Source organism: Nicotiana tomentosiformis, chromosome 3 (genome assembly GCF_000390325.3).
Source record: "Nicotiana tomentosiformis chromosome 3, ASM39032v3, whole genome shotgun sequence".
In the NCBI taxonomy this organism is placed as follows: domain Eukaryota; kingdom Viridiplantae; phylum Streptophyta; class Magnoliopsida; order Solanales; family Solanaceae; genus Nicotiana; species Nicotiana tomentosiformis.
Genome location: NC_090814.1, coordinates 138,875,528 through 138,891,288, shown reverse-complemented (window position 1 = coordinate 138,891,288; position 15,761 = coordinate 138,875,528). Strand labels below are relative to the sequence as shown.

At 39.9% G+C, this 15,761-nt stretch overlaps 2 protein-coding genes across 3 annotated transcripts; one reads left to right on the top strand and one right to left on the bottom strand.

Annotated features, from left to right (window-relative positions):
• The first annotated feature begins 6,847 nt into the window (after positions 1-6,847).
• LOC104086960 (kinesin-like protein NACK1) lies at positions 6,848-13,944 on the top strand. Of its 2 annotated transcripts, none has more exons than XM_018767625.3 (15): positions 6,848-7,207; positions 8,045-8,290; positions 8,400-8,489; positions 8,583-8,683; positions 8,877-8,993; positions 9,083-9,164; positions 9,266-9,333; positions 9,437-9,496; positions 9,584-9,708; positions 9,991-10,189; positions 10,307-10,417; positions 10,501-10,590; positions 10,671-11,612; positions 11,719-12,044; positions 12,164-13,944. In XM_018767625.3, exons 2-15 carry the CDS (start codon positions 8,050-8,052, stop codon positions 12,489-12,491), a joined length of 2,880 nt encoding a protein of 959 aa, XP_018623141.1. In that variant the 5' UTR covers positions 6,848-7,207; positions 8,045-8,049; the 3' UTR covers positions 12,492-13,944. The 2 variants fall into 2 exon arrangements, with proteins under 2 accessions (XP_018623141.1, XP_009589619.1); XM_009591324.4 differs by having other exon boundaries at positions 6,849-7,207; positions 7,976-8,290.
• On the bottom strand, positions 13,340-13,964 carry LOC104086961 (non-specific lipid-transfer protein 2). Its single transcript, XM_009591325.4, has one exon. It carries the CDS (start codon positions 13,898-13,900, stop codon positions 13,619-13,621), a length of 282 nt encoding a protein of 93 aa, XP_009589620.1. The 5' UTR covers positions 13,901-13,964; the 3' UTR covers positions 13,340-13,618.
• Between the last annotated feature and the right edge of the window lie 1,797 nt (positions 13,965-15,761).

Here is a 15,761-nt window from a genome sequence, read left to right as displayed (position 1 = left end):
AATCGACACTTGCACTGATAAGCGCCTCTAGAAAGTTAAGACCGTACTTCCAATGTAACCCCATATACGTATTAACCACTTACCCGCTTCGTATTATTTTGCACAAGCCCGAACTATCAGGCCGATTGACCAAATGGGCCGTCGAACTCAGTGAGTACGATATCGAGTATCAACCCCGTACGGCCATCAAGTCTCAAATTTTAGAGGACTTCGTGGCCGATTTCACGCCAACCCTCGTACCTGAAGTTAAAAAAGAACTCTTATTGAAATCAGGTACATCATCGGGGGTATGGACCCTTTTCATAGACGGGGATTCGAACGTGAAGGGGTCCGGGCTAGGAATTATTTTAAAGCTACCCACTGGTAACACTATTAGGCAATCTATCAAAACTACTAGGTTGACTAACAACGAGGCCGAGTATGAGGCCATGATTGCAGGTCTCAAGCTAGCTAAAATCTTGGGAGCAAAAGTCATTGAAGCCAAGTGTGACTTTTTATTGGTGGTAAATCAAGTAAACAAAACCTTCGAAGTTCGAAAAGATAGAATGCAAAGGTATTTGGACAAACTGTAGGTCACTTTTCACCATTTCAAATAATGGACTTTACAATATGTTCCACGAGAGCAAAACAGTGAGGCTGATGTACTCGCAAATTTGGGATCATCGGTCGAGGAAGGCGAGATAATCTCTGGGACTGTCGTTCAACTCTCGAGATCCGTGATCGAAGAAGGTCATGCCGAGATAAATTCTACAAGCTTAACCTGGGATTGGAGGAATAAGTATATTGAATACTTAAAGAATGGAAAGCTCCCATCGGACCCTAAAAATTCGAGGGCCCTACGAACCAAAGCTGCTCGATTCATGTTAACTGCAGATGGAACGCTATACCGAAGGACATTCTATGGACCATTAGCAGTATGCTTAGGTCCAGGAGACACCGACTACGTCCTACGTGAGGTGCACGGGGGCACTTGTGGAAATCACTCTGGTGCCGATACATTAGTCCGAAAAATAATCAGGGCAGGGTATTATTGGATCGATATGGACAAAGATGCAAAGGAGTTTGTTCGAAAATGTGACAAATGTCAAAGGTTTGCACCAATGATCCATCAGTCCGGAGAGCAACTTCACTCAGTCCTATCCCCATGGCCATTCATGAAATGGGGAATGGATATCGTCGGCCCTCTACCATCGGCCCCAGGTAAAGCTAAGTTCATTTTATTTATGACTGACTATTTCTCTAAATGGGTTGAAACACAGGCGTTCGTGAAAGTAAGAGAGAAAGAGGTTATAGACTTTATTTGGGATCATATCGTATGTCGATTTGGGATACCCACCGAAATAGTGTGTGACAATGGAAAATAGTTTGTTGGCAGCAAAGTGACAAAATTCTTCGAAGACCACAAAATAAAAAGGATATTATCAACACTGTATCACCCCAGTGGGAACGGACAGGTCGAATCAACGAACAAAACTATCATTTAAAACCTAAAGAAGAGGCTGAATGACGCTAAGGAAAAATGGAGAGAAATCCTACCCGAAGTCCTTTGGGCATATCGAACAACATCAAAATCTAGTACGGGGGCAACCCCGTTCTCCTTAGTATATGGCTCCGAAGCCATGCTTCCAGTCGGGGAACCCAGTGCCAGGTTTTGATATACAATAGAAGAGTCAAATAACGAGGCTATGAACACTAGCCTCGAATTATCGGATGAAAAACGAGAATCTGCTCTCGTCCAATTGGCCGCCCAAAAGTAGCGAATCGAAAGATACTATAATCGAAGAACCAAGCTTCGCCATTTTAAACTCGGGGACTTAGTGCTAAGGAAAGTCACCCTAAGTACCCAAAATCCAAATGAAGGAAAACTAGGACCGAACTGGGAAGGACCGTATCAGGTTCTCGAAAACGTCGGAAAAGGACCATACAAGCTCGGTATTATAAACGGAAAACAACTATCAAGCAATTGGAATGTGTTGCACCTAAAACGATATTACTGCTAAGGTACGACCCTCCCATATTCGTTTACATTTCGACACTAACCCCTGTAGGAGTCCGATCAGGAGCTAGGATGGATCCTTCAATACAAAGCCCTATGTATGAAAGCACGCGTTGCACTCTTTTTCCCTTAGACCAGTTTTATACCAAATGGGTTTTTCGGCAAGGTTTTTAATGAGGCAACCAGTGATTGTGCTAAACTTAGAAATAATTCGACAATATCCGAGGCCTCTTTACAATCGACCTTGAATACTGGGGGGCATTATCCCTCAAATATATCAAGTTCTGATGCAAGAAAGTTATTTCGTAACAACAGGGTTCCAATAGAAAAAGTTGTAAGAGCCAAATGGTCAAAACGAACCATGCTCATGTAGTTGGCCCGAGCCCTGACGCAAAACATGAACACATGTATAATGACTTGCAAAAGAAAGTTCTCTTCTTTACCGATATCTTATATCCAAGAAAAATTCCTCTATTTCGAGATTTATTATGCAAACAGGATTGAGATAAATCTCCGAGTTCGAGCAAGCACTCACTCGACTATTACGCCTACGGGCTACATTACTTCGAGTTCGAAACATTCACTCGACTAATAAGCCTACGGGCTACTCTTATTCCGAGTTCGAGCAAGCACTCACTCGACCATTACGCCTACAGGCTACATTACTTCGAGTTCGAATCATTCACTTGACTACTAAGCCTACGGGCTACATTACTTAGAGTTCGAAACATTTACTCGACTAATAAGCCTACGGGCTACTCTTCTTCTGAGTTCGAGCAAGCACTCACTCGACCATTACACCTACGGGCTACATTACTTTGAGTTCGAATCATTTACTCGACTACTAAGCCTACAGGCTACTTTTATTTCGAGTTCGATCAAGCACTCACTCGATCATTATGCCTACGGGCTATATTACTTCTAGTTCGAATCATTCACTTGACTACTAAGCCTACGGGCTATTTTTATTTTGAGTTCGAGCAAACACTCACTCGACTATTATGCCTACGGGCTATATTACTTCGAGTTCGAATCACTCACTCAACTAATAAGCCTAAGGGCTACATCATACTTCAAGTTCAAACAATCACTCAACTCGACTACTAAGCCTATGGGCTACGTTATTTCAAGTTTGAGTAAGCGCTCACTCGGTTATAAAGGCTATGAAGTCCAAATTCGATCAAATTGCCTAAATCCTTATGAAAACATTAATAAGGCATGAATAAAATCTTCACAAGGCAGGAAACAAAACAGAAGCAAGTCGGTAAAACAAAAGGATATTTATATATATATATACAAGATTATTTACATGATTGATTGCAACATAGAAACTAAGGGCTAAGTTTCTTGGCTATCTCTGGGAGCGATCTCTTCTCCACCGGGCTCCCCCCATTCTCGAACCCACTCTTACTCCCATCATCATCATCATTATAATCATCGTCATCATCGGAAGCCAAGGCTTCATCATCGGAAGCCAAGGCTTCAACATCGGCTTCGAGTTCTTTAGCCCTTTTTATCTCTTCAGCGAGATCGAAACCTCGAGCATGGATCTCCCTGAGGGTCTCCCTCCGAGATCGGCACTTAGCAAGTTCAGCGACCCAATGTGCTCGAATATCGACAGTCTCGTAGGCCTCTCTTGCTTGGACCTGGGCAGCTTCAGCATCGGCCCAATAGACGGTCACGAGTGCATCCGCATCGGCCTTTGCCTTTTCAGCGTCAGATTCAGCCTTGGCAAGTTCAGAGGCCAACCGTCACGAGCTCCTCTATTCTTCTTGCTTGAACCGAGCGTTTCTCCTTCATACTTTGAAGTTGGTTTTCGGCCGATGATAATTGGGCTTGAGCAGCTTCTTTCTCTGTAGCAAAGCGGTCCATACCTTCTTTCCACTTCAAAGACTCCGCTTTTATCACATCGACCTCCTCACGAAGTTTCCCGATCATCTCAATTTTCTGCTGCAGCTGTGGGACCAAAATATTAGCCATCGTTCTGGTATCGAGCCCATAGGCTTTTAAAAGTATCATTACCTGCTCGGACATATCGGTCTGATCTTGGTGAGCCTTGGCCAACTCAGCTCGGAGGTCTTTTATTTTCTCTCCCCTTTTCCCTAAGAGGAGTTTAAGGGAGTTCCTCTCCTCCGTAACCCGTTGAAGGTCGGCCTTGTATCGACGCAGCTCGGTTCGGGACCGAGAACATGCTTCTCGATGAACTGTCGTGGCCTGCAAAGAAAGAATAAACAAAGTTAAAAAAGAAAAGCAAACATAAAGGTAATGCCAACAAAATAATTTAAGGCTTACTTGATTCAAAGCCTGTTGCACTCCGTAAAAAAGATTCGATACGTCACTAGTACCGACAGCATCCTCGATACCGGTAAACATGTCATGAAAAGGATCCTCTCCATCATGAGGTCTGTCTAGTTCGAGGGCCCCTAAACATGTCATGAAAAGGATCCAGCTTCCTGTGGAACGTTGGTGGTATTCTTCGTTCGGGCCGCCTGTGCGGACCCATTATTTTCTTCTTCTTCTTCTTCTTCTTCTTCTTCTTCTTCTTCTTCTTCTTCTTCTTCTTCTTCTTCTTCTTCTTCGTCTTCATCCCTTAGACGCAAAACTGATTCTACGGCCAAAGGAATGGTATTCTTGTTCGGCTTACTAGTCGTCCTCTTCTTTGGTTTTGTATCTTCGGGAACAAAGGCCCTTTTCCTCTTATTATCTTTCACCGGCTTTGGGACAGAGGCCGAAGCCTCTTCCTCGACGGCCGAGGGCCTCAAACCCGCATCTTTGCCCACACCTACATACGAGAAATTTTATTAAAATGTATGGAAAGCATCTTGTTCGAACTACCAAAAAATACGAGAAAGGGGCTTATCATGATGTTTGGCCTCCCATCGGCCCTTTGACAAGTCACGCCACGAGCGCTCGACGTATGCGGAGGTCAAAACCAGATCCCGTACCCAGTTCTTTAGATCGGGAACTGCGTCGGGCATCCGGGGAACCGCTGCATCACAAAAAGGGGGATATCGGTGAGAAAAGAAATGAAAGGACAAAATAGTAGGAGATAACAGCAGAATTACACTTACGTTTCATGTTCCACTCCTCGGGAAAAGGCATATTTTCAGTCGGAATCAGGTCTGAAGTCCTTACTCGAACGAACCTGCCCATCCAGCCTCGATCCCTGTCCTCATCTATGCTCGAGAACATAGCCTTGGAAGCTCGACATTGAAGTTTTATTAACCCTCCTCGAAAAAGGCGAGGACAGTACAATCGGATGAGATGATCGAGGGTGAAAGACATCCCCTCAATTTTGTTCACAAAGTATCGGATCAAAATAACGATCCGCCAAAAAGAAGGATGGATCTGACCTAGGGTTATTAGGTATTTACGACAAAAATCTATGATAATAGGATCGAGGGGACCTAACATGAAAGGGTAAGTGTGCACATTTAAAAACCCTTTCACGTGAGTAGTAATATCCTCTTTGGGAGACGGCACTACCACTTCTTTGTTCCCCCAGTTACAATCTTTTTTTATCTGCTCGATATACCCCTGGTTATCGAAGAAATATATCTCGATACAGGCTCACATAGGCCGGGGACCGACGAACTTTTATCGAGTTTGAAATCGGAGGTAAGAACACATGCCGCCATACGCACTCCTCAGTCCGTGGATCCACCGGTGTTTTATCGGCAGCAGATTGGGAAGAAGAAGCTTTTTCTTTTTGGGGGACGGTTTTTGATGTCTTCACCATTTTTGGATTTAAAGAAGGTGACAAAGATTTGGTGGTTTAGAAGAAGAATTTTGCAGAAAAGAGTCACAGATCAGCGAATGAACTCAGAAGAGACAAAAAGGAACTTATTTTTTTTTTTGAAGATTAAAGACGTAAAAGTGATAAATGGTAGAAGGAAGGGCTATTTATAGATTGAAGCAATGACAGTTTAATATCAGCGGTGGCCGACCACCGTCTGACACGCATTGAATGCCTTGGTAAGCTAAACTGACAGATAGCTATCACGGACGTCATGGTCGGGCTTGATGCAAACGTCAGCGCATATCCAATCGAGCCATTGAGAAATCATATCGTTTCTCACCACATCCTTCCCGAGAAACGAGGGAACTATCTGTATACGGTCGAAATAGATTTCGGCCTTCGTACGATTGATCGAGGTCGAAATATAATGGATCGAAGAAAGACTTCGTAATATCAAGATGGGTTCCGAAGATGGTATGAACGAGCTTCAGATTTCAAGTATAGGTCAAATACTGAGTTCGAAGTCATTATCGAGCTCGGGTCCGAATCGAACTATGATGAGATAATTTCGATCTTAAGGGGCAGAGGCCAACCGATACCGAGCCCGAATCATCACCTGATCCCGAGCCCACATCGAGCTCTAGAAGCAATACTGACCAGCACCGAGACCGATCGAGCTGGAGTTCACAGACAAGAGCCGTTGCAAACACATTAAGGGAGAGAATCTAGGCGGAAATTAGGGAAAAGCTGATTTATCATGAGTTCTCCACTATGTATTTTTAATTATATCTAAAGTAGGATCCTCTATTATAAAGAGGATGGCTACATTTCTGTAGAGGGCAGTTTTTTGCTTACATTGTAATTCAAGCACCATATTCTCTTATATTCAAGGATTATTCTTTTAAGTTTCATTAATTGATTCATTGTGCTTAGTTCTAAAAATCATTTTCTTTCCAACCTTGTTTATTTTGCATTCTTTGCAATCCATATTTGATATTTTTATTTATTCTTACGATTTGTATTAAGTTATACCATATATTCTTAGAATTACGTACAGATTCAACTCTATCCGTTTTTCGGGTAAACATTAGGAAAAGGTGAGTCGAAGATAAGAGTCCCTTAAGATTCAGGGGCATTGAAGCAAATAGCATCCATCAGTTGGTCTCTTTTGTCGGAACGAAATTAATTTACAAATGACAAAATCACAAAACCGTTAAACCTTGAGCGCTGCACCGCTAGATCGGCGATATATTGGCGAAACAAAAAAGGAAAAACCCATTTATACACGAGAAAATCAACCATAGGACCCACGAGAGAATGAACTAGCCGTTGGAGACTTGAAATTCAAAAGCCCAATTTACAGTCGCCTTATAGCTCGTACTCTTTCCATTTCGATATCCTTTGTTTTCTCTCTATCAGATTTTGTCTTCTCAGATCTCAGGCGCAAATCGATCGTCTTCTGTTCCTTTCAGGTAAATCTAAGATGCATTCTCTGTGTTGTTTCCTTTTTCAATTTCAGGTGAAAAGAAGCAAATTCTACTTCATATTGTTAAATTCTCTTTCCTTTTTCCGCTCAATATTCTTCAGTTTGTGTTAACCTGGCGATTTTTATATAGTAGTAAAAGTAGTAATTGAGATTATTCATTTAAGCGATCTGTTTTCTAGTAATGCTTACTGCGCATGTTACTTGAATTTGGTGGAATTTGTGGATATTCAAATTATTTTGTCAAATTAGGAAAGCCTAATTTTTAATCGGAAGTTGAAGTGGAGAATAGGAAAATAATCCGAGATCTAAGTAAACGACCCTGGATTTCTTATTTTTATCTTTTTTGGTTTTTTTTGCCGTTGTATTTAACAAATATTTTTTACTATTCTTCCTGTACACTAATGAAGTTAGGTACCATCTTTTTTTGTGTGTGTGGGGGTGTGTGTGTGGGTGTTTATTCCTCATAAAACAGAAACAAATTTAAATTTTGGTTTAGTTCTGTAGGAGTACTTGGCAGGGGACGAATGTAGAGTTTTGTTTAGGGGTGTTTCCGCACTCACTGCCTTCATTTGAACCATAATTAACCAAGTTTTCACCCATTACCACAAAGGAGTAACAGGACGTTGTGGTTATTCCACACTGGGCTTAAATCCGCCGTGTTTAGGGATATTTAAAAATTCTAGCGTTGTGTCAATGGTTTGGTTTTCTTTTTACAATAAGATCATCAAGACATCTAATAATTCAACCATCTCAGTCTCCTTTCAAGAGGCTTTTGCATTTTTCAGCTGGAACTTATTTTGGGGAATTACTGGTCTACATCTAGTCAAGATGTCTGTTAGAACCCCTGGTACTCCAGCTTCAAAGATGGAGAGGACCCCAGCAACCACGCCTAGTGGACATCGAGCTAGAGAGGAGAAAATTGTTGTGACAGTACGGTTAAGGCCTCTGAACAAAAGGGAGCTTTCAGCTAAAGATCATGCTGCATGGGAATGCATCGATGATCACACAATTATTTATAGACCAGTGCCCCAGGAACGTGCTGCTCAACCTGCTTCATCATTCACATTTGGTAATTGGAATGGCACATCTATTGCCTTTATTGTTCTTGTCATTGTTGTGTTATCTTAATTTAAACTCTATAAAATCTGATTGAGAATATACCTTTTTTAAAATCTCAGATAAAGTCTTCGGTCCAGATAGTATAACTGAAGCAGTGTATGAGGAAGGAGTAAAAAATGTGGCTTTATCCTCTTTGATGGGAATAAATGGTAAGTCTCTTGCTCGTACTCATAAAGTAGGTTTTTATATAAATAAGTCAAGCTTTTGGGAAACATTTTAATCGTGGATTTTTTGCATCTCAGCAACTATATTTGCGTATGGACAAACCAGCAGTGGGAAGACTTACACAATGAGGGGAATTACCGAGAAAGCTGTAAACGACATATATGCACATATAATGAGTGTAAGTGATAAGTCAAGTAGTTCCTGTTTCATCCTTGTCTTTTCTATAAATTCTACATCTTTATACTACGTAGTTTGTTTAACTTGAAATAAAACAAAAAAATTGACGGTCTTTGGAAGTGCAATTATCCTTGGAACTGCTTCTGATTAGTTTTTTCTTTTCTTTTTTTTGTTATTTGACATTGTTGTCATAGACCCCAGAAAGAGAGTTTAGAATAAGAATATCTGGACTGGAGATCTACAATGAAAATGTCAGGGACCTATTGAATTCTGAATCTGGTCGCAGTCTCAAGCTTCTTGATGATCCGGAGGTATACTTAAGCTAAAATTAACGGACCTTCAAATTTTATAGCCTTCACTCTCTTGTATCAATCTTACATGGTATCCTTTTGATTTGCAGAAAGGAACTGTCGTTGAGAAATTGGTGGAAGAAACAGCAAGCAATGACCAACACCTGAGACATTTAATTAGTATCTGTGAGGGTAAGAATTTGATTCTTTCAAAGTGAAATTGCTTTATTTATGCAATTAGTTGTTCCCGGCGCAGCCTTCTTCAAAATGTACTAACATTCTTAAATCTGCAGCTCAGAGGCAAGTAGGAGAAACTGCCTTAAATGATACAAGCTCGCGATCTCACCAGATAATAAGACTGGTCAGTCCTCAATTGAGTCCGAAATTTTTGTGTTCCCCTATTGAAATGCCCTTAGCAACAATTTTTTTGACACTGACTATTGCTACTTTTTATCACAATGTAGACAATAGAAAGCACTCTTCGTGAAAGTTCTGATTGCGTGAGGTCTTATGTAGCAAGCTTGGTAAATGAACCTCCATCTTGATTGTTTTAGAGGACACTTGTGAGCGATAGACTCATTACCTTAATCATTAATATTTCTGTGCTGCAGAACTTCGTAGATTTGGCTGGGAGTGAAAGAGCCTCACAGACAAATGCAGATGGTGCCAGGCTTAGGGAAGGCTGCCATATCAATCTTAGTTTGATGACTCTCACAACCGTAATTAGAAAGCTCAGGTCTGTAACCACTTATATGACAGCTTGACTGATGGAAAACAGCATGGATAATATTGTGCTTTAGTTCTTTATTGAAGTTATCTCATCATCCCTGTTCGCTGTACAGTGTATAAAGCATGGGCAAATAATTTTTTGCTACTTTAGTTCTGTGCTAAAAGTTAACTCATTCTTTGCGTTGAGGACATGCGCTTGCTGCAGTTGATAACTTATCACTTTATTCTGTCATTACGTTGAAATTCTCCATTCAGATTGGTTCATTTCTATTGTTTTTCCTATATGTAGTGTGGGCAAAAGAAGTGGTCATATACCCTACCGAGACTCAAAGCTGACAAGAATATTGCAACATTCACTTGGTGGGAACGCCCGTACTGCGATAATATGCACTCTCAGCCCTGCGTCTAGTCACGTCGAACAATCTCGCAATACTCTCTACTTTGCCACCCGAGCAAAGGAAGTCACGAATAATGCCCAAGTGAACATGGTACTTCTAGTAACTAGCCTTATTACCTTATTACGAATATACGTCTTTTATGAGCTGTACCTCATTTTATCTTTTTAAGTTTTAACACTAATATTGAACTTCTGTCTTTCCTATCAGGTTGTATCCGACAAACAGCTTGTCAAGCATCTGCAGAAGGAAGTAGCCAGGTTGGAAGCAGAGCTGCGCACCCCAGACCCGGCTAATGAGAAAGATTGGAAAATTCAACAGGTTCATTAACGATGAATTTCTTTTAAGAGCATGACATTTAAGTGTTAGTAATATTTATTTGACTAATTGACTGGCCCTTTTAGATGGAAATGGAAATCGAGGAGCTGAAGCGTCAAAGGGATCTTGCACAGTCACAAGTAGATGAGTTACGCAGAAAGCTTCAGGAAGAACAGGTTTGTATCTAAGTCATCTTGTCTTGCAACTCTGAGTAAAGTAAAGGTCTCTGTATGCTAACATTGAATCCCTGAAGCAGGGACCGAAGCCATCTGAATCTGTTAGTCCGGTTGTGAAGAAATGTCTCTCATTCTCCGGCACATTATCTCCAAACCTTGAAAAAAAAGCACCTGTCCGTAGTGAAAGAACAAGAAACACAATGGGAAGGCAGTCAATGAGGCAGTCTTTAGCTGCCCCTTTTACTCTCATGCATGAAATTCGAAAACTCGAACATCTCCAGGAGCAGCTTGGAGATGAAGCAAATCGAGCATTGGAAGTACTGCAAAAGGAAGTTGCATGTCATAGGCTAGGTAACCAAGATGCTGCAGAAACTATTGCTAAGCTACAAGCAGAGATCAGAGAAATGCGTTCTATACGGCCACTTCCCAAAGAAGTTGAAGTTGGAAGTGTTGTTGCTGTCAATAAGAGTGTCAGTGCCAACCTGAAGGAAGAGATAGCCAGACTTCACTCACAAGGAAGCACAATTGCTGATCTTGAAGAACAGCTAGAAAATGTTCAGAAATCACTAGACAAACTGGTTATGTCTCTTCCAAGCAATAATGATCAACAGTCAAACAATGACACCACACAAAAGGCAAAGCATCCATCAAAAAAGAAGAAGCTGCTTCCATTGACCTCGAGCAACAGTATCAACAGGCAAAATTTCTTGAAATCTCCTTGTTCTCCTCTATCAACCGCACGACAAGTACTGGATTGTGAGGTTGAAAATAGAGCTCCAGATTCGGATGATTTGTCCAGTGAAATTCAGCCGGATGAGACTCCTACAAAAAGTGATGGAGGAGATGTTTCATCAAAGGAAGGCACTCCATATCGCCGTTCCAGTTCTGTAAACATGAGAAAAATGCAGAAGATGTTTCAAGAGGCAGCAGAAGAGAACGTCAGAAACATAAGATCATATGTGACAGAACTTAAAGAACGGGTGGCCAAGCTTCAATACCAAAAGCAGCTCCTCGTATGCCAGGTAAAGCTTGGATTCTCTTTGTTTCTGGTGCACTACTTCAGGCATATAGTTTATCCCTTTGCCGCAACTTCTTGAATTTTACTTTATTACTTGTTTGTGCCTGTAGGTGCTTGAGCTGGAAGCAAATGAAGCGGCTGGATACAATTTAGAGGATGATGAAAACATTCATCAGATCCCCGAAGAGTCCCCAGTTTCATGGCAAATCACATTTAAGGAACAGAGGCAGCAAATTATTGACTTATGGGATGTTTGCTACGTTTCCATTATTCATAGGTCACAGTTCTATCTGTTATTTAAGGGAGACCCTGCTGATGAAATATATCTGGAAGTTGAACTCAGGCGCTTGACATGGTTACAACAGCACCTGGCTGAGCTTGGAAATGCAACCCCGGCTCGTGTTGGAAATGAGCCAACAGTCTCTTTGTCATCAAGGTATTTTTCTTTTCCTCTCTTTCCTCATGTTCTATTTATGTGTGCATAGAGTCTTTATTAATGCAAGCCCGGCTCATGCTCAAATTCTGACAATATCACATTTACCATTGGGATAACAGCATTAGAGCTTTGAAGAGGGAAAGGGAATTTCTTGCCAAGAGATTGACTACCCGTCTGACAGCTGAAGAAAGAGATTATCTGTACATAAAATGGGAAGTTCCTTTGGAGGGAAAACAAAGGAGAATGCAATTTATTAACAAGCTTTGGACAAATCCGCATGATGCAAAGCATGTACATGAGAGCGCCGAGATAGTGGCAAAGCTCGTAGGTTTCTGTGAAGGAGGGAACATGTCAAGAGAGATGTTTGAGCTTAATTTTGTCCTTCCATCGGATAGGAGGCCGTGGTTCGCTGGCTGGAACCAAATTTCCGACCTCCTTCATATCTAAGAAGCTTAGATTCTTTTTGTAAGTAAATTGATTATATGAAACTCTGGAGCCTCCCAATTTTGGAGCCTCCGAAGTTGTTCCAGCACTGATTAAATTTAGAACAGTATGAAGAATTAGAATTTGAGGTATCACATTATGCAGCTTCATTTTCTGAATAAAGAATTCAATTGAAATTGTGATATCTGTATTAGATTAGTACTTGTTCACTATCCACCTACACAGATTTGCTGCACAAACATACATGTTGTTCTATGAGAAAAATATCATGGCTAGCTACTGCTAATACAACTTAGTGCACATAGCAGGGAAAAGGAAGACAGAAAAAAGAAATTGGAAACTGAGGGATTTGTTATGCTTACTTGCTAATCCTCCAACAATTAGGTTTGATATGGAGCTGTAATTTCATCTAGAATGATGATAAGGTAACATGGTCCATTTTGAGTTTAATTTTAGGTCCCAGCAACAAATTTTAGTATTGTTCCCCACTGTGGATTTAACAAAAACTCCACTTTGGTTGACTTATTGTATTCAATTACAAAGGCGATTACTTTTCCCTGAAGTATTTTGAGTCCACTTATTTGTTTTCTTTTTCCACTTACAATTCCCTCTTTTGAGTTTTCTCGTGCCTGTCTTTCTCCAAAAGTCCTCTTATAGTCTTATTATCTCTCTTATTTATTCATGTCCTATTTTTGGGAAGTTCTCGTTCTTGAATAAGAAAGAAATGGTGGCTGTTACAGAGTTTACAAGCACATCGGTACGAAGAACTGGATCTCACCCGAGTTGGGAACTTGCAAGTAAACTCAAACAATAATTTTTTTTATCATTTAGTCCAAGTAAATCAAAGGCCAAGAAGACTACCACATATTGTCTTGGGAAATCTTATGACAGAACTTGTACATATTAATAGCATTGATATTAAAGTAGCATGGGTTCATCTCTTTTCATTCAAGGGTGCGTAAATAAAGCAAGCAAAGACACAAAACTAAACAAAGAGTGAAGATCATAGCACACACAGTAACTCTCATGAGACATCTAACATCTAAGTTTTCACTCCCAACCCATAAAACACATAGCAAGAAGCAGGATATGGATAGACTGATAGTCCTTCAGATGTAGAAAATGTTGCATTAACATTTGGGATAGGGAACACCACAAGTGCGAGCGACTTTTTTGGCACCAGGGGAGTTGACATAGTTCCTTAAATTTGGATTCTTTAGATATTGGCAGAGGCAAGGCTTTTGTTCTCTGATCTTGCTGCAGCAGAGTCCAGACGGTGGTGAGTTCGATGTGATCGCGCCAAGGCAAGGGCTTAGCTGAATTGCACTGCATGTTACAGCTACAGAGATGTGTGCTTCAGCAAGAAGCAATACTAGAACTGTGAAAACTGCAAGTTTTGATGCTGTCTTCATTTTTGTTGCTTTGCTTCAATAGAGAAGAAGAGAAAATTGGATGAGATGAATAAAGCTTAGTCCTTGCTCAATTTATAGAGGAAGCATTAGAAAAAACTTAGAATATTCAAGAAATAGTTTTGTAAGAAAGTACAACACTAGTACTAGTGCATGTTCTTTAATTGACTCCTCTGCTATGATTCCCATAATTATGGTCTCCCACAAAATTACCAAGCCACTGAATTAAGTCAACATAGAGCAACACGCGTGAGCAGGTCTTGTTCAGTATCCAAAAACTTTTTTCTCGTAGCTGCTTAAACTGTTCATATGTGATATTATCATATGTTGAAAGGTAAGCCACACCTAACGGCATGGGATTACTTAGTAAGGGTGAATAACACTAGGTTGTGGTGGATTAGTAAGTACTCCTTTATTTTTAATCAGAGTTCTCGAGCCCTTGGGTATGGAATCACATTTGTTAGGGAACGTTTTACCCCCAACGTGGAACTTCTCGACGAATAATTTAGTCGAGTCCTAATATGGGTGGCACAAATTCGAATTTATTCGAACTTTAATACAAGTAAATATGGGGGGGGGGGGGGGGGGGGGTGAAAACCCAAAAAATGGTGAAAGTAGTACTTTATCACATAATCAATGGGACGCGAATATCCATCAGGGAAGAAAATAGACTGCCATCCTCAAGTAAAGATAATAATGTGAATAAGTGTGAATCCTATGAATTCTAAGTCTCAAAGGTGAATCCTATGAATTCTAAGTCTCAAAGTTAAATTTGGTAGCATGCTTGAATTGTAGGAGTAGCAGCAAAGGATTTATCAAATTGGCGCTGCATTGACTAGTTATATTAATATCGCCTCTTTTTATTATTGTCGTTATATCTGTTTTATTTTATGTGATGATGTTTGATTATACACAAAATTTAAGATGTTAATTTGACATATATAATTTATTAGTGATAACGAAAGATAATAATATAGTTATGGCTGAACAGAGAATAAACATTACACCAAATTTAGAGTGTCAATTGTTTAATGAATTTGTGAAAGTTCTACTAAACTAGAGGTCAAACATTTTGGAGCACCCCAAAATGGAAAGAATGTCTTATAAATTGGAAAAATAGAGTGATTTTATTTTTGGGTTAAGATTATGTTGTATGGTAAAAATATACAGAAGTGAGTTCAGGTCTTTACAAAGGGAAAAATGTTAATTAGTTTCAACAGGGAATGAAAATTTTCAAAGCCTATAAACAGAAATTAATTATAGAGAATCATCGAGGTGTATGATTTAGTACTTTGCTTGCATTCATGTTATAATTAGTTATGGCATGGCATACCAGTGATCATTATTCTTTTGTTGCAATGAGAGTGTGCATTTGCGGCCCCAATTCCTCTATTTTATAATCAACACTTTAAAAAAAAAAAACATATTTAGACATATTATTTTTTATTTTTTTTCTCCGTAAAGAGCAAGGCAATTATTGCAATCAATTCTTGATGTTGCCTTTGTGGTTCTGAATCAAATGAACCCATTGATAAAAACCACCTCGATCGTCTTGTACTAAATTGGATGTATCCATAGGGTTTATAAATGTTTTGTGAAAACTGATATTGGAAAATTGGAACATTGTTTAGGAGGATTTAAGTCACAAAATAGTTTTCTTTAAACTTACCCAACATTCTTTCTAAAGTTGATAGTAAGATACATTATTTCACACAATTATAATTCATGTTTTATTTAAATAAATTATAATGACAGCTATACACCCTTTTGCATTACTTTAGTCCCTCCAATTGAAAAGGAGAAAATACAATAGTAAGGCCTTTTAATTAGATCTAGAGAGGAAAATGGGGGATTCGCCGACTAA

Excerpts from the sequence above, each read along its gene's own strand:
- LOC104086960 (XM_018767625.3), top strand. The coding sequence starts at position 8,050 with ATGTCTGTTAGAACCCCTGGTACTCCAGCTTCAAAGATGGAGAGGACC. Across the intron at positions 8,291-8,399 it reads TGCTTCATCATTCACATTTG|ATAAAGTCTTCGGTCCAGAT; the intron begins GTAATTGGAATG and ends TTAAAATCTCAG. Across the intron at positions 9,709-9,990 it reads ACCGTAATTAGAAAGCTCAG|TGTGGGCAAAAGAAGTGGTC; the intron begins GTCTGTAACCAC and ends TCCTATATGTAG.
- LOC104086961 (XM_009591325.4), bottom strand. The coding sequence starts at position 13,900 with ATGAAGACAGCATCAAAACTTGCAGTTTTCACAGTTCTAGTATTGCTT.